This window comes from Felis catus, chromosome A2 (genome assembly GCF_018350175.1).
Source record: "Felis catus isolate Fca126 chromosome A2, F.catus_Fca126_mat1.0, whole genome shotgun sequence".
Taxonomy (NCBI): domain Eukaryota; kingdom Metazoa; phylum Chordata; class Mammalia; order Carnivora; family Felidae; genus Felis; species Felis catus.
The window spans coordinates 79,137,343-79,158,039 of NC_058369.1; the positions used below are offsets into that span (position 1 = coordinate 79,137,343).

The 20,697-nt window shown below is 47.7% G+C and overlaps 1 protein-coding gene and 1 long non-coding RNA gene across 7 annotated transcripts in view; one reads left to right on the forward strand and one right to left on the reverse strand.

The window, feature by feature from the left end:
- The window catches only part of ATXN7L1 (ataxin 7 like 1), a 248,244-nt gene that overhangs the window by 85,404 nt on the left and 142,143 nt on the right, over positions 1–20,697 (forward strand). For 5 of the 6 annotated variants that reach the window (XM_023250261.2, XM_023250262.2, XM_023250266.2 and 2 more), the window contains exon 3: positions 844–948. The exons of the other annotated variant lie outside the window; for it this stretch is intronic. In XM_023250261.2, the coding sequence (XP_023106029.2) occupies positions 844–948 (105 nt within the window). The remainder of the gene's footprint in view (positions 1–843; positions 949–20,697) is intronic. 6 annotated transcript variants of the gene reach the window in all.
- Positions 1,640–2,613, reverse strand: LOC109497424. Its single transcript, XR_002153612.3, has 2 exons — positions 2,180–2,613; positions 1,640–1,815 (listed from the first exon to the last, which is right to left on the reverse strand). It is a non-coding gene; the product is annotated as an uncharacterized LOC109497424 (long non-coding RNA).

Consider the following 20,697-nt stretch of genomic DNA (forward strand, 5'->3'; position numbering starts at 1 on the left):
GGCTCCTTAGACACACAGAACTTCCTGCCTTGACAGACCGGGACTTTACCCCCGCCCCCCCCCTCCTCTGGCCCTTTGTTTACTCCCAACCTGAGCTCTCAGCCAAAATCCCCCCCCACCCCACCTCCTCAGGGAAGCCTCTGCAATGCCTCTGGCCAGGTTGGGCCCCCATGCTCTCATGGGACTCCTCCCTACATCTTAGTCCCTCAGTTATAACCAAATGATGGCTCGTGTGATTATCTGCTTTACATTTCTCTCTTCTGCCACATAAGCTCCAGGAGAGCAGGGCTCATTGGTGTTCATCAACTACCCACGCCCGTGGCACAGTGCCTGGCACACGTAGGCCTTTGGTAGATATCTGTCGGATGAGTAACAGTTAATGATGGCCCTTGTTTTCAGGCTTCCTTTTGCCTTGGGGTCAAAGGTGATGGGGAAACAGGCACCTCACCCAAGTGACCTCTGCTTCGGCAGGAATGGATCTGGGGGAGCCCCTCATCCTAAAATAACTAGCGCCCCATCGGGGGCCGGCTAACACTTGGCCCCTGTGTCAGAACAAGGTAACACCCCCCGCAGATGGGACTCGCAGCCTCGCAGCACCTCTAACACGCGGGGTTATCGCGGTCCGACCCCCGGGCTACGATGAGCAGGGAGTCCGCGAGGCGGCAGCTCCTGCGGGTGCCGGGAGCTGCGTCAGGACTAACCCCGTTCCCTTCCGTAAAGATCATCGCCTTGCTGCGCGTCTCCTTTGAAAAGCTGCCCCGGAGGAAATTGCAAGAGGAAACTGTGCACCCTCTGAGACTTAATTGCTTTTTCAAAAAAACCCTGTTTTCATTTCCCCCACAGATATGCACTTATTTGGCCATTATCCAGCACATGACGACTTCTATCTCGTAGTGTGCGGCGCCTGCAATCAGGCCGTCAAGCCGCAGGTTTTCCAGGCGCACTGCGGTAAGTGGACCCCCGCGCCCCGCGACGCGTTCGCGGCCGCGCCCCTGCGGCTCCCACGCGGGGTTGGCCCCGTGTCTGCTTTAGGCCGGGGCGCCGGGTAAGCTCTTCCTGCGGCCCTGCCTCTGCTCACAGGGGAGCTGTCTTAGGAGCCGCCGTCCTTCTTCGGAAACGCTCAGGCCTGTCAGACCAAGTGAGAGAAACGCTGCAACCCGTTTAGGGAAATGGAAGCCCGCGGGAGCCATCCGCCCAGCCTTTCGGTGGCCTCCGAAGGTGACCAAAGGAAGGGAGGAGCAGGGCCTTGAGGAATTGCTCCTGCAGCCTGACACCGTGCCCCACTGGCAGAGAGGGCCAGACCGGGTCTCCCGGGGTTCACACGAGGAGGGGCTGGAGCCGAGGGCAGCCCAGTGTGGGGCTGTCGGGGCCCTGCCCCAGGGAAATAAACGCCTGGTACTTAAAGCCTCAGGTTTAGTTTCTCTTTCTCCAAGAATGCTCTCTGTTTGTGTGTGGGAACCTGCTTTCCCTCTGTATCGTTACATCCTTGGTCTCACAAATTCCCTTCAGTAGGTCAGCAGCGAACCCTAGACCCCCTTCCATGCGGGTGCCTACAGCAGAGAAAGTCCGCCTGCCCACCCCCTCAGGAACGCGCAAGCAGCTGCTGACCTTAGGCAGGCAGTTACTTAACCTCTCTGGCTGGAAGTTTCCTTATCTTTAATTTACATGGGACGTTGGACCAGATGATTTCCAAAGCTGTGATATGTTGTGAATTCCAGAGCGGTTATTTCCCAATCTTTTTATTTAAGCCAGACTCCCTTCTGATGAACGTAATGTCTTTTACTGTTACATCTCAAAGCACGTTACATGTTGTGCCTAAAAAAAAAAAAATCAAAACAGTAATACTATTGAGCATGCTTTTGTAAATGAGACATCTCCCCCTTTCTCACACTCAGAATTTCTGACTTTCCCCCACCCCTTCAGTTATCACTATTCTGTAATAAGTAGGTTTAAAATAAAGGGAGTTGCTTGTCTGAGCTCTTCAGTAAATGTATTTGGGCCTTTAGAATAGCTTTTATGTATTCCAATATCATCTATGAATATGTATACATGTATATGATATATACATGTCTAAATACATATAATCTATCAGTGTGTGTGTATATATAGTGGCCATATTTTTGTTGTTAATACACAAAGAGAATCCAGGATTTAGGGGCCCTCTGCAAGACTTTCTTACTTACACAAGGCAGAGAGAGTCCCCGACTTAAAGTGCCATACAGAGAGCTCTGTTTTCAGAGGCCAAGTCTCCTGACGTGCCTGCAGCCAGCTCTGTGAGCTTGAGCTACTTGCTGAAGGTCTTGGGGCTTGGATTTCCTCTTCTCTTCCATGAGGAGTGATTTCCACGGGTGCTTCTAACTCTAACATTTTCATTTCTGGCTGAGTGAGCATGAAAGGAGCAAGTTGTGTGCTCGGCACGAGCTGACCTTCTTGCTCAGTGCTCTGTAGCAAATGACCCTCCCTTCCTCCAAGAAGAGAGAGAAAAGGTCAAACCTTTCCGACAGGAAACTGTCAGAGACCGAGAGGTGGTGCCACCAGCTAAGGTGACAGGTGGGGGAATCGAAAGCAGAGCAGCGGCAGGAAGATCCCACACAGCTAGTGGCTCAGTGAATCACCGTGGAATCTGTGTGGCCGATTGCTTCTGTTGGTCTCATGACGGATAATGCAGAGGCTAGATCACCCCGAATGTGATGGGCATTCCTTCATTCACAGGGATGTGCTGCTGTTGTGGGCACTGGGATATGCCTGCAAACAAGACAGACGAAAATCCCATAAGCCATCAAAACCTTCCCTGGGAACTTAATCCACTGGCAGAGTCTTTGATGGAAGGAACCAGAAAGGGACCTCGGACCCCACTATGCCCTGCAGAATTCTGCCCAAGGCAAGGAAGGCCTCAACTAGCTGGTGAAGGCAGCCTCTAGGGCTTGGCTCTGCTGACCCACATGCCTCCCTCTGTGCTAGACCTTTGGGTTAAGGAGCCAAGTCGAGCTTAGGGGGATGGCCAACGGTTTCGTGGCTATTTCCTCTGAGCAGTGACAATTAGTCTGGGGGTTTGGGGTGACTGACCCCATCACTCGAAGCTCAGACTCCATTGGGCTTCTTGCTGAACCAGCTGATAAGTAGTGATGGGAACACAACCACAACTCAGCAGATGGAGGACTCAAAACCTCCCTTGTCTTTCAGGTGTGTGTCCTGTTGATTCACAGCCCATATTTATCACGACCAAGAGAATGCAAGGCAGAGCTCAGAACCACAGCAATTCTTTGGGGGCAGTGAGGATTTCTTAGTTTCCCTGAGAATTCTTTCTATGCTTTAATGATATTTCTTTTCGTGCTGTTTTATCTCCTATGACTAGCCTTGCTCTCTTCAACAAGTTAATAAGAATGACACTGTGCTAAATGCCAGGTACTGTGCTGTGCACTTTCCCTATCTTTGAGTATGTAATCCTCTCAATGGCCCTACGAAGAGGTACCAGTATGATCCCTGTTTCAAACGTGAGGATGCCAAGGCTCAGGAGCACCCTGCCTGAGGTCTCAGAGCTAGGCAGGTGTAGAGCCTGATTAGGAATGCAGGCAGCATCACTCCAGAGGGAGGGAAGTACATAGTCTGCTGGCTTAGCCATCGTCCCTCACTGCCTGTCTGCATGCCCTCCCTGCCCTGCCCCCTCCAAGACCCACCCCATTCAATCACCACGTGGCGCGTGAGAGTACGGGTCTTCAAACTCTATTTTATTAGCAGCAGAGCTTTTTTTTTTTTCCAAAAGGAATCTCATGAAGAACCCCTGATCTATAAATATATATGCAAAGCAGACCACTGGGGTTGAACTTTGTATAGGGGCTCGAACCCCACCTACCCGGCCTCTCCTGACTCCCAACCTGCCAGGGCTTCCATAGAACAGCCTTTGCAGTTTGTTGTGATGGAGAGGACGTGGGGTGGGAGGCAGACAAAGCAATTCACGTTAACTGTGTGACCTTGGGCAGGTTGCCTCCGTCTTTCCACCTTGTCTGCCTCACGGAGTCACTGGTGCACAATAACTGGTTTGCAAATACACCCAGAGCCCGGGTTCATTTCCTCCCTCTTCCTGCATGGCCTCGTTCCCCATTGCCCCCAGTTGGATGTGATTCATCCCTCTTAATATCCATAGACTTCTGTTGTCCTGTGCCACATCTCACCTTCTGCTGTGAACTTCAGTTATCTGTGGACTGTGTCAGCACATCTGCTGGCTTCTCGGATCCTTCCAGGACCAGGGATGTGCATTTTTAGCCCTGTGTTCCCAGCCAGCCCCCAGAAATGAGTTCATCATCACCGGCCTGACCCCAGGAAGCAGAGCTATGGTGCAGGGAGAGACATAACCCTGGGGCCAGTATGCCCGGGAACAAAGCCCAGTTCAGCCCTGCCTGGCCCTGAGACCCTGGACTTGTCACATTTTAAATGACACAGGACTGGACGATATGTTCTCTTAGAAACTTATTCTCAGTACGTGTGATTCAGCCTCTGGGTTTTATGGATCCTGGCATATACAGGGAGATGGGTGAATGGCAATATGCAAGGTCTCAGTGCCCTGGGTATTTAAGTGAAATTGAAAAAATACACACGTGTATTTAGGCATTTGGCTCTGGGGGACTTTGAAGGTTGATGGTAATGTGAAACATTGAAAGCCATAGTGGAAAAATCATGAATTTTGTAGTCAAACAGACCCAGGTTAGAATCTTGACTAACATTTACTCTCTGTGTAACCTTGGGCTAATTGCATGACCTTTCTGAGCATCATTTTCCTCTAAAATGAAGGTGACAGTTCCTGCCTCGCAGAGTTTCCATGAGGAACAGAGATATAGTAGAGTTTTCTGGCACATGGGAAGGAAACAAAGAAAGGGGAGCTATTATCGTCAATAAAGTATGGCTATTTCTTATTAAGTTGAATGTTTCTTATGAAAAATGGGAAAACCGATTCGGTCAGATGCGTCCTGTCTTCATGTCTTGCCCCGTCTCTGGGGGCGTGCACGCTGAGGTCAGCCTACAGTTGCTGGCCTGTGATTCATCTTCAGCTTCACATACTCTTGAAGACAAGAATTGTCAGCCTGGAGATGATTACATTGCCAGGAGTCCCAAGGGTCTGGCTTTATAGATATGGTTTACATGCACATGAGGCCCCAGAGTCAGCTCCTTTGGAAATGCCGCAAAGCTCCCAGTACCTCTCTGGGGCCCCTGCCAGGGTCCATCCTGCTCTGGTCATGTGGCTGTACAGAATCCCCACTGCCAGGACTCTCTGCATTCCCGTCGCTCCTCACTTTGGGCCCCACGCTGATGTCCCAGGTATAAAAGGCCCTGTGCTTGGCCTGGAGGCGGAGGCTCTTTGGGGGCCACCTTCTGAGCCACCCCACCTGTGTGGCCCCTTGAGGTCTACTTCCTGAGTCCATGCAAGGGTCCTTTAGATGCTTTTTAACCCCCTGCTCAGAAGATCTAGGATTTTGAGGGATAGCTTTGTTTCTGAAGCCCCTTAGGTGAGTTGATGAGGTTATTTAGGGATAGTCACAGAAAGAGGGAAATGGAAACAAAAAGCCTCACCTTGGGAACCCTGATCCCACTCAGCAGGCATCTCTGTCCTCACAGCTGTCCAGCCCAAGGTGTAGCTTAATATGCTGCCATGATGTGACTGCCTCATGGTTGGGAATAGCCTCTCTGGAATAAGTCTGCTTGGAATCAAGTTCCAGCACAACCGTTTATTAACTGTGTGACCTTGGGCAGGTTACTTTGCCCTGCCCAAACTGTGCTTCAGTTTCCTTATTCTTAAAATGGGTAGAGTGGTTTACCTCGCAAGGTTGTTGTAATGATGAAAAGAATTTGCATTTGGAAAATACTTAGTACAATTGTGAAACAAAGTCTGGTTACAAAGAGAAAAGTCGGGGGGCACCTGAGTGGCTCAGGGAGTTACACGTCTGACCACGGCTCAGGTCCTGATCTCGCCGTTCTTGAGTTTGAGCCTCATGTTGGGCTCTCTGCTGTCAGCACAGAGCCCACTTCAGATCTTCTGTCTCCCTCTTTCTCTGCCCCTCCCCCACTTGTACTCTCTCAAAAATAAATGAACGTTTAAAAAATAATAAGAAAAAGAGAAAAAAGAAAAGAAAAAAGCTGGGGCACCTAGGTGGCTCAGATGGTTAAGCGTCTGACTCTTGATTTCAACTCAGGTCATGATCTTATGGTCCGTGGGATCAAGCCCAGTGCAGAGCCTTCTTGGGATTCTCTGTCTGTCTCTGTCCCTGTCTTTCTCTCTCTCTCTCTCTCTCTCTCTCTCTCTCTCTGCCCCTCCCCTGCTCGAACATGCGCACATGCTGTGTCTCTCTCTCTCAAAATAAATAAGCATTTTTTTTACAAAAGAAAAAAGACAAAAGTTATGCTCTCATTAACCAAATGATGAGCTGCAGAGCTTTGTAATGAAATCTTGTCCCAAGGGTCCTCACTTGTGATGAAAGCAGAGTAGGAAGGTGATGCGTGTGACTCTTCCTCTTATGTCAGTGCTGCTGTGGGTCCCACCCTCATCCCAGAGAGAGCAGTGCTGCCATTTTTCCAGAAAGACCATTCTGTGTGTGTGGTATATGCGTGCAGGTGTGCATGTGTGTGTAGGGGTCTCATCAGTGTTCCCAGGCATGTATATAAGCTCAAAACGAGGTGTAAGGTGCCTCCCATGGAAAAAATATTTTTATCACATTTAGTAGTTGCACACCCCTAACAATTAGGAATAATGCAATCAAAGAGAAGAATAATAGGCTTAAGTTGTAGTTTTGCAATTGGGTTGAACATTTAGGAAGTTGTAGGATTTGTCCAAATGAAAGGAGGATGATTTATTTTCTCTCCTTATGTCCTAATATGGTTGCATAATGTCCTACTGTCCAGCAACACTGTTCCCATCGGGGCCTGGATAATGCTCTGTGCTGTGCTGTGCAGGGTGCTGAACTGTTCTCCTGGCCTCAATCTTCCTAGATGCCAGTAGCTGCCCCTGCCCTCGGTCATGACAACCAAAACTGTCTCCAACCATTGCCGGTGTCCCCTGAGGGGCAAAATTGCCCCCAGTTGAAAACTACTGCCATAAAAGATAACACCTCCATGTGTCATAGCGTATTCTGTGCTTTTCTATATTTAAATTCTTCTCCACAGTAAAATGAGTGTGTGTGCGCACACACATGAAGCCCAGAAATAACTACTGTGAAAGCACACACACGGCAGCATGTAGAAAGTTTACTATTTCAGCTTCCATGGAGCTGGTCACCAGGATAATTTCCCATCACGTTCATATGCAAAGCATAAAACAAGCTATCTTATAGACCCATAAGCTGCAGTTTTTCCCACCTCAAAATCAGAAAAGGAGAAAAAAGGCAAAAGAAATAGCGTGTTCGTGATATACACAGATCCTTCAAATTCTCTTGGCCACATTTGGTGCTTGTTCTCCAAGCAGAGAGCCATGCAGCCCCACACTCCATTCATCAGACAGAGATAATCCCTGGATGTCGCCGCCACTTTAAAAAAAAAAGTGTATTAGAACCAAAGAACCTAGATGTCATTCAATAGAAGAGGATTAATTTTTCCCCTCTTTCTCAGAGAGGGCTTTTTATTCCCTTTCCTGATTATATTTTTGAATGCCCTTCAAGTTGCTGTTTTGCATGTTGATGGTGATGCAGTAGAATTTAATGAACTGTGAGCCAAAGCAGAGAGGCTGAGCGGGAAAATGAATGAGTGACAGCGACTCACCTCCATTCCTTCCACATGCATCCAGATGCCAGTGTCAGCTGGGTACTGAGAGCAGCACAGCCCGGCAGCACGACACGTGGGAGCCTCATTAATGAGGTTCCAGGGTTTCCTGCAATCGTTCTTTTTATTTTGTCTATCTCCAGGTGACCCCTAGTTGAGGAGGAAACAAACCATTTGTGCTTCTGAGCCATAGAGAAGGCCAGTCCCTCTGAGTGTCAGTGCCCCCTGGGCTCCTGGGGGATCATCTCCAGCTAATTATCCTGCAGGACTTCCTTTCTGAAGGTGTCGATTGCCCCTGCACAGCTGTTTGGGTTTCGGTGTCAATTCACTCGGATTTGTTTGTGGAGATTAAATTTCCGTTTGTTATTATTGTTCGTTGCCTTTTATGAGAGTGGATTATTTACACCAGAGAAGTATGAAATAATTAAAGGAAATGGTTGTCATCGAACATCTTCTTTGTCGAGTCTGACAGCACTAATCAATAAGTTTGGCTAGAGCATGTGAATCTGTGCAAATTTTATTTTGTTAGTAGGATCCTTTTTTAACTTTAATTTGATGACTGTACCCCCGATCCAGAATTAACTCCTAGACTGATAGGTCTTTTGGGCTCCTTATGATCAGAAACAGTATCTGTCATTGTTTCTTCTTATTTCATCTTTCCGTCATCCCTGGTAAAGTGTGGATCGCACAACAGGTCCTGAGGAAATCCCTATAATAGATCCTACAGAGATCCCCATGGAAAGAATGACGGACGGACTGATTAACAAATGGGCTATACCTTAAGTCAAGCATTACATCTGAGAGAATCTACAACAAAGTAGGACTACATTTTGCACCACTTCAGATGTTTGTATTTTGCACTTGCAACTGCTCAAGTTACAGTTTAATGCCAGGTCTGGAACAGAGCAGGTTGACCTGGTCCCAAACCCCGACTTTTCTTGGTCCTTTGCCAGTGGGAAACAACAGTACCAGTAACAACAATGATAACAGAGCTAATACACATAGTAAACACTTATTATGAGCTAGCCTTATTATCGTGCTGAGCCTTATTATGTGTTAGTTAATCCTCCCACCACCCTAAGGTCCGTGGTCATATTATCCCCATCACACACCAAAGGAAAGGGAAATTCAGAGGATTTGAGACATTTGCCTAAGATCAGCCTGATGTAAGTGGCAGAACCAGGGTTCCAACCTCTGTCTGACTCAAGTCACTTTAACCACTGTAGGGATTGAATGTTTTGGGTCTCGAACTCCCCTGTAACTAGACCGGGATACAGAAAGGTCGTTGTTGTCCCCTGTGGGACACTGCACACAAAATGGCAGGTGCTCTCGGGCAGCTGAGCCCCATCTTTCTCAGGTACGCTGCTGACCTTGTCTGCTTACTGGCATAGGTGAAGAACTTGGGCACAGTATTGAGGGACCAAAGAAGGGAGAAATAAATCAGCTATGGTGAGTGTGTTTAGAGTCTCAGCCGCAGCATTTGAATAGACCTTTACATATCAACAAGTGAAAAGGAGGGAGCTTGTGGAAGAGGTGGAGAGGGTATCCCCATCAGTTCTGCCTGCTAGGTTCTCCTTTATCTCCAACACATGAGCATATCCACAAGATGCACCAACAGGTGATTTCGTCTAAATCCACTGAAATTCCCTTTTTGCATGTTTCTGTGAATTAAGTAGAAATGTGAATAAATAAAAACAGCAGATGTGGGGCGCCTGGGTGGCTCAGTTGGTTAAGCGTCCAACTTCAGCTCAGGTCATGATCTCATGGCTCATGAGTTCAAGCCCCGTGTCAAGCTCTGTGCTGACAGCTCAGAGCCTGGAGCCTCCTTCAGATTCTGTGTCTCCCTCTCTGTCTGCCCCTCCCCTGCTCATACTCTGTCTCTCCCTCTCAAAAATAAATGATAAACATTAAAAATAATTTTTTTTTAGAACAGCAGATGTAATGGTTCAGCTCAAATTTCAAGCTAAATCAATAGGATCTTCATAACCTTGGGATTATTGAATTCATCTTTAATTGAAAAAAAAAAGCCCTTCTACTTGCAATCTCATTGAAGCCTGTTTCTTGAAGGCTGAGTCTTATGGATTCCCTTCTTCAGAGCCCCGTGGCTTTGACTCATTCATTTATTTGGAACATATGTACGAAGCACCTACAACATGGCAGGCGTTGTTCTGGTGCTGCAGGTGCAGTGGTGGCCAGCACAAACGAGGGCATGGCTTTCCAGAAGCTTACGTTCTGCTAGGTTAAATGACATAAACAACAATGCAATCAAGTCATAGGAAGCATGTCCCAGCAGAGAGCACAGCAGGAGAGGTGAGTGGGGACAGAACGATGGGGCCTTGGAAGCCAGAGTGCAGAGTGCGGGTTTTATTTTGGGTTCTGTGAGAAGACACTGAGGGCACTGAGTGAGCGAAAGACATAATCTGGTTGGTATTTTTAGAAGATCACTTTGGCTGCTTGGAGCCTGGGAAACCTCCTAGGGACAAATGCAGAGCTGTGCAGATAGACAGAAAAGGATAAACTTGAGGTCCGTTCTGGAAATGGAGCTGACAGAGTTTGATGATGGGCTGAATTAGAAAAGAGAGAGGTCAACATTTAGGATTAGTTAGCAGGGGATTTGGCCAGTGATCTGGCCGGAAAAGCAGCAGAGGATGACGACATGGAAGTCAAGACAAGAAAGCATTTCGTAGCGTTTCTTTCAAATGCCAAGAGGTTGAGTGAGCGGAGAAAAGAGAGGCAGCTGCTAGATTTGCCATCATAGGCTGTTAGTGACCTTGACAATAGCCATCTTAGTTGTGTCTTGAGATTTTTTTCCAAGTGCAGGTGACTTCGTTTTTACATCACTGATAGACCTCTTTTTAGGCTGATGGTGCCCTAAGTGTTTCGTCTACACTTGTGCTGAGCTCAGCTGCCTCCCACCCAAATCGTCAGCTGGTCCCTTTGTCCCCGGCAGCCCTGCGTTCTGTGGGACTGATCACTGTGCATCAGGGTCACCTGCGAACACTAGATGTCGAGTCTTCTGCATCCCTGAGTCCCAGCACAGAGCACATTTCCTGACTTGCTACACAGTCAGGTAGAAGGAAGGAGTGCACCCTTCACTTCTCCAATATTAGCATACGTGATGGCTGCTACAAATGCTTGTTGACTTGTCCCATTTCTCTCTCTCTCTCTCTCTCTCTCTTACATACATACACACACACACACACACACACACACACCCCAGACTAGAGGTAGTTTCAAGAAGCCAGGAACCCTATTGTCACGCTCACATCTCTGTGTTAATAATGAGCGCTGAATATACAGTTGGTGCTCAATATACTTCTTTTTTTTTAAATGTTTATTTTTGAGAGAGACAGAGCATGAGCAGGGCAGGGACAGAGAGAGAGGGGGAGACAGAGAATCTGAAGCAGGCTCCAGGTTCCGAGCTGTCAACACAGAGCCTGATGAGGGGCTCGAACCCATGAACCGCAAGGCCATGACCTGAGCCAAAGTGAGGCACTTGACCGACTGAGCCACCCACACGCCCCTCAGTATACTTCTTAAAAAATGACTCTTGTGAGAAAGGAGGGAGGAAGGAAACAATGAAGGAAAATTGGCTTGCTGTTTGTGAAGAAGCCAAATCCCACCTGTAAACGAGTATATTCATGTAGCAGATTCCACTCCTTGAAAGAGAAAGACTGTCTCTGTTCAGATACAGTTGGAGAGGCTGCAACGGGGAAACGACCTTCCTCGCTGAGCGCTTGGGAGGCTGCCGCTTTGATCCCTGACCACAGCTGATTTCTGGAAGGCTGTCCCTGTAACGTGACCCCCGGCTTCTGACTCATCACTGGCTACACCATTCCATTCCTGAGAGCTGTATCAACCAAGGAAAATTAGGGGAACAGTCATCGCTTTATTTAAATCCAAGGAAAGAATGTTGCCAACACTGATTCAATAGGTCGCTTTGCAATTCTCCCCATCCTGAGCCATGAGGAGAGCAGGATTTCCCAAGCAGCATTTCCTCCCCGGAGCAGAGAACCAGCACTCCGAGCGCTAGAGTTTGGGGTGACCGCGTATGCACGGGCAGCACAGCGCCCAGATCCCCTCCGGAGGTTCACAGCAGCTGTGAGTGGATTAATGTGCTCTGAGGTCTTGGAGTAAAAACCAGAAGCATCTCTTTCATTGTGGAGTCTCATCACTCTTAATTTATTAGAAGTCAGCCACAGGCACTGGGTAGTAATCATCATCATCATGCATTTTTGTTTCAAAAATGTGGCCCCAGACGCAATTCCACTTCATCCCGAGCTGGAGCAGAGAAACCTGGAGGAAAAACTGGCCACAGAGAGAGAGTCCACTCCCCGCCCCCCTACACACACACACACACACACACACACACACACAGCCATGTGCACTGTACTTTATGAACAGAAGGGCATTCAAGGGTGTGGTGATTATACATAATTTTCATCTCACACCCTGATGCTGGGGCCCAGCTCCTGTCTAAGCTGGACCCCTGCTGAACAGTTGTCCTTTCAGAAGGGCCTCCTCTCTCAAGGAGTTGATTCTCCTTAGTGTTTTGCTGGGGTCACTGAGAGTCAGTTACCTCCCAGAGCATCCCATACGAGGAGCCCATGTATAGGTTCACCTCAGGGACTTTAAAGAAGGTTCCAAGCTCTATTGCTTTTCTTAAAATGTTTATTTATTTATTTAAACATTGATTTACTTACTTTAACGCTTATTTTTGAGAGACAGAGCGTGAGCAGAGGAGGGGCAGAGAGAGAAAGAGACACAGAATCCGAAGCAGGCTCCAGGCTCTGAGATGTCAGCACAGGGCCCAACACGGGGCTTGGACTCACGGACCATGACATCATGACCTGAGCCGAAGTCTGATGCTTAACTGACTGAGCCACCCAGGCGCCCCCAGCCCTATTGCTTCTAAAATCAAAGTGGTTCTCCCCATCGTGTGCACATTTACTATGGCAGATTTCTTCTCCCCTCCTCTGGAAAAAAAGTGCTGTTAAACTGATTTGACTTCTTAACAATTAACGGTGTCCTGGAACAGAGGAACTGCTGCAGCGGATGGTTTGTGGCGGACTTTCCCCGTGGTCTTGCACAGAGCCAGGCTGTTTGGAAAAGTATGCCAGTTAGGCAGTGCAGGAGCCGCGTGGGAAATAAATGGGTCTGGGGGAGCATGTAGACTGGGGGTAATGAATGATGAGAGGCTGAGCCAACAACTTCACTGGGATGAATCCTGCTGCACATGGAATGAAGAACCTTTCTTCCCAGAGAAAGCAACCATAGCCTTTGTTTTACAAAACCGCAGCTACAGATTTCTGTCCCAGGTTTGGTTTCTGACTGACCCTGGGACAGGTTTGCTTACTAGCATCGCAGATGCTTTGCTTTTCTCCCCCAGGAATTAGTTCTTCAGATTCCTGAGTCTCCTACAGAGGTGCCTGTGGCTTCGTTCGGGTTGTGCCTATGGTTCCTGCTTATCGCCCTAAGTGGCCTTCCCCACCCCACGCGTTACCCTGTGCAACAAGTGCCTGCCTCCAGCAGGAGCACGCTGCACCCCTGCCATCGGTAGGGTCGCGCTGACGCCAGCCCAGACTGGCCCCCTCACTCAGTGACCCGCATTACCGTCAGCTCTGGGCGTCATCTTGACGGCACTATCTGCAGGTACATAGGAGTCAGGTTACCAGTGTGTTTAAGAATGGCAGCTCTTAAGGGCGCCGGGGTGGCTCAGTCGGTTGAGCGTCCAGCTTCAGCTTCGATCATGATCTTGTGGTTCGTGGGTTCGAGCTCCTCATGACAGCTGTGCTCTCAGCTCGGAGCCTGGAGCCTGCTTCGGATTCTGTGTCTCCCTCTCTCTGCCCCTCCCCTGCTCACGCTCTCTCTCTCTGTCTCTCTCAAAAATAAATAAAAACATTTAAAAAGGAGAAGAAGAAGAAGAATGGCAGCACTTCCAAATTCTTATTCTGCTTTCCCAGCTGCCCTGTCAGATCCTCACTGCTGCGACCCTCTGGGGTTTTGTAGGTGGGGCACCTCCATCCCTCTGACAGACCTTTGCCTCTGCTACTCTCTGAAGGGAGGTGGTGTTTGCCACAAGGGCCTGGGAGACCAGCAGGGAGGTCCAGAGGTGGGGGGGGGGGGATGACCCTGAGAGCTGCCCTAATGTTTGTGAGCCAGGAAACCACTGTGCTGCTTCAACTGCGACAGGTGCCCCCGACACAGGCAGAAGAGCCACGTCTCCTCTCTTTTCTCGTCTCTCTTTCTGCCTCCCACCCCCACTCCCCCGCAGAGCTTACAGACCTGTCATTAATTCGATTTGATCCACATTACCCTGATCCTGCATTCCATCCATTTTCCGTTGTTTGGTGTTTTTCTCTCTAATATTTGTTTCATTAGTCAACCAGCACTGGAATCGTGTTGGGTTGGCAGCACAGTCCAGGGGGAGGACCATCTGTCTGGTTTGGGTTTTATTTTGAGGGATTCCTGGGGGGGAAGTGCGTTCCTCCCCACAGGATAAATGGACCTGTATTTTTTCCTGTGTGTCTCGTAGGCAGCATTCCCTGACCATTTTTCAGAAGTGGTTGGCCCTGTGAAAAAGCAACCAGAAGGCCTCGTACAGACTGTCACCTGCAGTGTTTATTCCAGAACACTATTCATTGTAAGACTCCACGTCAGCAGAATAGCACCCCTGCCCAGGTGCCAGCAGCATGTCCAGGCCAGTCTCCAGCCAGCCAGCATCAGTGAGCAGAAAGAGATGGGTGTATGGTGCGGCCAGCAGGGCACGGCCTGGGGAACGAGCCAGTAGTCGCTCCTGGTGCTGCACCACTGGGTCATAACGGACCCATGCACATCCCTCTTTCGTTCCTCCTGGGACTCAGGTACCTCACCTTCCCTTTGGTTTATAATTTAGTTCCAAGCACAAAACAATGAAGCTATCATGGCTTAGGGAGTTTCCTGTGTCTGGTGATAGCCCTTGACAAATGTTATGTAAGTTAACCTGGTCCCATAGCACCTAGGCCACACATAGGGGAAAAAAAAAATCACACAGCCACAGTTTAGGAGTGTGGCTTTAGTTTTCAGATGCAAAGAGTAGTAGGGGAGGCCTTACCGTTGTTTTATTTTTTGATTTTTGGCTTAGTTTATGATGGCCAGAGAACATTAGCTATCAGTTACCCATTTTATAACTTAACGATATTTCCTTTGTAACTAGTTAGCATGTGACCATTTTTTAAAAATGTTTCCTAGGTGATTAGAAGATTTATTTAATCTCTCTTTTGTGTGCAAGGTTCCACATATTTATTATTTTGTTGTTCAGATCTTGTGTATCCTTGCCATTTTTGTCCTTTTGGTCTGTAATTTCTGAGAAAGGGGTTTTAAGTCTCCTATGATGGTTGTAAGTGTGTCAGTCTCTCCTGGAACTTGGACGGCTTTTGATCTACAGTATTGAGGCTTCACTGTTGGATACCTATAGGTTTATGACACATGGCTTTTTTGTGGTGGAATCTTCATCCTATTAACTTTTCCCTTAGGTCCTATTGTATCTGATTAACTCTCCTACCCAGTTTTCTTTTGGTCAATATGTATTTACCTTATCTCTCCAGTCTTTTATTTTCAACTTTTCTTTGTCATCTTGTCTTGGACAGCTCTCTTGTAAACAGCATATAGCTAGCTTTTGTAAAAGTCCAATCTGATAGTGTCTTTTAATAGGTGAGTTTTATCCATTTACGTTTATTGTGATTACTTTATATATTTGGACTTATTTCTATCTTTTGAGTTTCTGATTGCCTTGATTTTTGTTTGCTTATTTGTTCTCTTTACCTGTCCTCCATTAAATTGACAAAGTTTCCTTAACCTTCTCTCCATTTTTCATTTGCTAGTTTGACCACAATAGATTTTATTTCTACATCTATCTATATATAAATCTATTTTTTAATCTTATTTGGTGATTGCCATTAAGTTTTTAATATGCATACTAAACAGTAATTTGTCTTCCAAGAAAGGCTATGGTTTTCCAGGATTTCTGTGTCCTCAAGCAGCACAAACACTTTTGCACACTTTTCTCTTAAGTCAACTGGTAATGACAATAAAGAGTTGAAATCATGGCCCACAACGTTGCCATGCATTCTCAGCCTACTGACTCACAGGGGGATTAGAGGTACCCCGATTGATTTATAAAGCATGAACTTTTTGCTAATTTACTCTGTTTTACACCCTGGGGTGTTTTTGGACATCTGTCAAGTTCAGAGTGACATGTTCATTTCCAGTTTGTAAAAATCTATCTCAAAAACAAATTCTTTTAAATTGTAGTTTAACTATTTTTGTACAAATCCCTCTAAAATCTCAAAAAAAAAAAAAAGAAAAAGAAAAGAAAAAGGAGGAAAAGAAAAGAAAGAAAGAATCTGTCTCTCAAGTTCCTGAAAATGTTCTGAAGTGGCATTGGATAAAAGAGAATGCAGAATCCCATGCTCTACTGCTATGGCCTGTTCCCATAAATCCTGTTCGTCATGTGTAATGATTTTCAGTGAGAAAATGAAGGGGCTCCTCCCTGCTGACACCTGCTTACTTATCCCTTGATTCTCGAACTTTAATGTGCATATGAATCCCCCAGGGGTTTGCAAAATGCTAAATTGCTAAAATGCAGATTCTGGATTCAAGTATGTCTATATTTCTGATATGCCTCCGGGTAATATGCTGGTGCTTTTGGCACACAGACCACATTGGAGTAACAAGTGCTTGGAGAATAAAATTTAGCTAGGAAGATAGGGGCCTCAGCCCTCAGTCAGGGTTCCATGATACCTCACAGAACGGCAGATAGCAGAAGAAATACTCTCCTTGGAGTGGTTTGGGATTCAGGATCATTCGAATTCGGAAAGTCTCCTTACGGCTTTAAGGTCTGGCAGAGCCCAGAATGAACGCTCATTCTGCGCACTGTGAGTCCCTCTTGCCTCTGTCGGCTCTGCCTTCCCTCTGGAGGTCGGCACGGCACATGCTTCAAGTCTCAGGCCTGTCACTGTGTCATGTAGATGTGACACCATGAGTCAGTGCCCAAGAAGGAGCCTGCCTGGGGCCAGGGGCAAGTTTCCTGGTAATTTATGTTTAAGACAAGCTTTTAATAGAGATACACTTTTAAATAGTAACCAGGAAAAAGATTCTCTCTTCTTAACGGGTAGCCATTTATAGGACTCAGCTGTTGAGGCTCAAGGGTAGCATTAGGCTTAAGTTTAATCTTCTGTATATACCATAATTTACAGCACCGAGTAAAGCATTGTACGTACAACCATTTCAGTCATTTGCTGTGATAAATAGCTATTGCTCTTGGCGGAACAGAAACACCATCTCCGCTTTCCATTTATGAATATTGAATGGTCTCGGGCAGGCGTTCGCTATAAGTTTTTAAAGGGGAAATCCCCACTGATCGCAACTCCTCACTAGCCCCAAGTACAATTTCCCTGCTCTGCACACCAGTCAGCCCTCAATCCACGTGTGTCCTGATGAATCCTGCACAGAATGCTTCGGACAATTCCAAGTTCTCATCCTACCAATCTGTACCACATGCCTCGGGTTGTTTGGTAGAAGATTTAGCTGGTGGCAGGAAGCCACTGACAGGACTCAGGGAAATATCTTAAAGGTGATAATCTGATGCCGGAAAAATAGAAGGGATGTGATTCTGTCAGATTCCTGACAACGAGAAGGTGGTGTCAGCTAGGGAAATTGCAGCTAATGGGGGCAAAAGTGGGGGGAGTGCTGGGGGAATGTTAAGACGATAAATCTCTAGGGATCTACTCTTTAGGAACTCAGAGACACACATGCCTCCCTCCAGACTTCCTTTAGTTCAGATACCTTATTCCCTGCCCTCTGGGAGGAGGCAAAATGGATACTCAAGTATGACACTTGGTAGAGTGAACAGCTTGTCTTGGGAAGTCCCCTGGGTCTGACTCGGCTGGTCACCGTACAGTCAGGCTTCCAGAAACTACCCGCTGAGCCCCTTTCCTTCCCCCATGGGAATTTTCTGCATTAGGGATTAAAATCCTTAGAGTGGCATTCCTTGATTTGTCTCACGGTTATGAGTACCCACTATGTGTCAAGCTTTACACTGAATGGTGAGACAGGACTCAGAGGAGAACATAAGGAGGAGGGCGAACAAGGAGAAGAGCACCCCTTGGCCTCCTTTTGAGTGATGTCACATAGACCGCCTTCTGTGGCCACTCCAAATGCCACTTATCAGCAGCATCTCTCTAAGATGTTTCCTTTGAATACAGAGATTAGAGGCTTCTGTTCTCACTCCGGCCTTTTGAGAGTGATCGTATATCTATAGAAATATCTTCGATTTCTACGGCATCTTGCCCTTTACGAAGCACTCACTAGTAGCTTGTTCATTTTCACCATGATAACGACTGATAGAGGCTGGCTTCCCAGATTTGGAAGCTCAGAGAAGTTCGGCGACTCTCCTAAGGTCGCTGACGGATAGGGGCAGGGCTGGAATTAGTACTCAGGACTCCTGAATGTGAGCTCAGTACATTCTCCATGAACAGAGACCCCCGGGGGGGAGGGTAATGCACAGCAGCAGCAAAATATTGGAGGCAGGTGTACTTTTATGCAACTTCTAACCTTTACCGTCTCTAATCCCAGACCTAGAGGCAACCAGCACATCGTCCGGCTTTGTCGTGTCTGCCTCACATGGGGTCCAAGCTTTCTGTAATAACCATTTGAAACACAGTCTTACCAGTTCTGATTCTGAAGGAATAGTATTCAGTCAGCTTCTGGGTCATGATCCACCCTTTCATTTCCTGGCCAGCAGATTCCATCAGGACAAAGTTACGGTCATTTTAGCAGCCGCCGTAGGCGTTTGGTTGTGTTCTGCATGAGAATAAATCCGTTCAGCATTCTGATTAGTGACAACCAGTGCTGAGAGAATTGTGCGGGCCAGAAACTCCAAGTATGTGTTTCATGCGTGTAAACCTACTAATGAGAATGGGGTTTGGCAGAAAGCTGAGCATTGACGTTCCTGCCACCAGAGCTTAGAGTTGCTTGTTAGTATTCTGAGAGCTGGATTATAGACGCAGATACAATACAATTTGATCTTGATAACATCTCTCATTCCCAGGCCTCAGATAAGTCTGTTAAACAGGAAGAGGGGAGGAAGCAATCTGGAAAGAGAATTGTATATAAGTGGCTCAAGAGACCTGGCAATTTAGGACTCCTTTGCAACCTTGCTGTGACCTCCCGCCTCTCTTTGCCCCTCTGTGGAATGGCCATGGTGGTTCTGCTCCATGGTTATTCTTAGAAATGAATAACTTGAACACGCCTTGGCATGTGACTTGTGCTATAAATATGCCTTGCTGCCATGTGGAAAAAGGAGTTTTTAGCTGAAATGCATGATGAGGCGAGGCAGGGAACGTCAGTCCCTGGCAGCAGGCGCCTTGCCCGAGACAGGAGAGGTATGAGGGAGAGGGCCAGGTGCTTGTCTGAGAGAGGAGAACACAGAGACCATCTCTGAAGCAGTCTGGGGCAACATGGTGGAATGTTCAAAACCAACACGCACAAAACGTGGAACGTCTGGCCTGAATTTAGCAGCAAATAAGGGACTGGAGATGAGCCTCTGTCTCTTCACATTGCAGGCTCTGTGCTCCAGCTCCGGCCGTCCGCTGACTTTTAGAGGGTTGGGCCTGGGGCAGGAGGAGGACCTAGGCAAATCAGTGCCCACGTGGTGAGGTTCAGCTGCTATATTTGAAAGAGGACTGGATTAGGGAAGCACCACAGGGGTTAGGCACAAGCCAGACCCTGGAGCCAAGCTGCCTTGGTGTACTTATGGCTCTGCTCCCCATCAGCCCATCCCTCAAGCTCTCCATGCCTCAGTTTTCTCATCTACAAGATGAGGATGATATCGGTACCTGTCTTAGAGGTGGTCAGGAAGCTAAAATGAGTACACACGAGTGTAACGCTGACAAGAGCACCCGACATCTCTCTACATAAGCAGTGAGGGCTTCTCCAGCCCTGCGAACGCCAGCGTATGGCGGAGAAGAAACACAAACTGGATTGGCTGAGGAAAGTTCACCTCCAGAGGACTGAGTGTGTTGGCCATGGATTACATGGTCATTCCCAGAGAGGCAGCATCGGCTGGAAAGAAGAAGAGTCACAGCCAAACGAGAGCCAGCGTTGGCTGGACCACCGGCTGTATCCACAAAAGCAGATTCCAGTGGCCGGCATCCTAGAAATTTTTGTCCGTTTATCTCACACAAGTCTGTCTTTCCCAGCGTCATTTACTGATACTGTATCTCTGCTCTGGAATCCTACAGAATCCTTCCCCTGTTATCTGTCTGCCTCAACATGGGAAAAATCCCTCTCATCTGGAATTCCTGTCTAACGCCTGCCGTCCTGCCTCACTGCAGTGTGTGGGCAGGACCGCTCTCTGCTGCACATGCTTCGGGATGACTGGATTTCAGGCTTTCAGAGCAAGTGTCTTTAAATCCACCGGTGAAAGGAGACAGCAGTCATCTGCTGGCTGGTGTTTGCCAAAATGTGGCCTTATGACGGGATGGAGTGATGGCTCCTGGCATGAGGACCGGTTCCCCCTGGGCATACACCCAGCCTGAACAGCTCCTTTAAAACCAGAAGCAATTTGTCATCTTTTGATTCTCTTCCAGCACCGTCCCTGTCACAGGTAGATAAATGAGGCGGCATATGGGTGTCCAAACGCGGGAACGTCTAATCCCCGCGGTTTCCCGCAGAGCCGTCACTCCACGAGGGTGGAGAGCACAGCGGGGTGGTCCCTGGCTCCGGGATTGTCACCACGAGCAAATTTTTTCATCGGGTGTCCCATTTATATGCATGAAATGCTTTCTCAGAATCTCCCAGCCCCCGGTGTGCCACTGATAGGTGCGTTTCTCATTTCAGAATCCTGAAATGAATCATACATTTGTGAGCTCACCTTCTTATGTCTCTAGCTCCACAGAATGCCACCAATCAAAT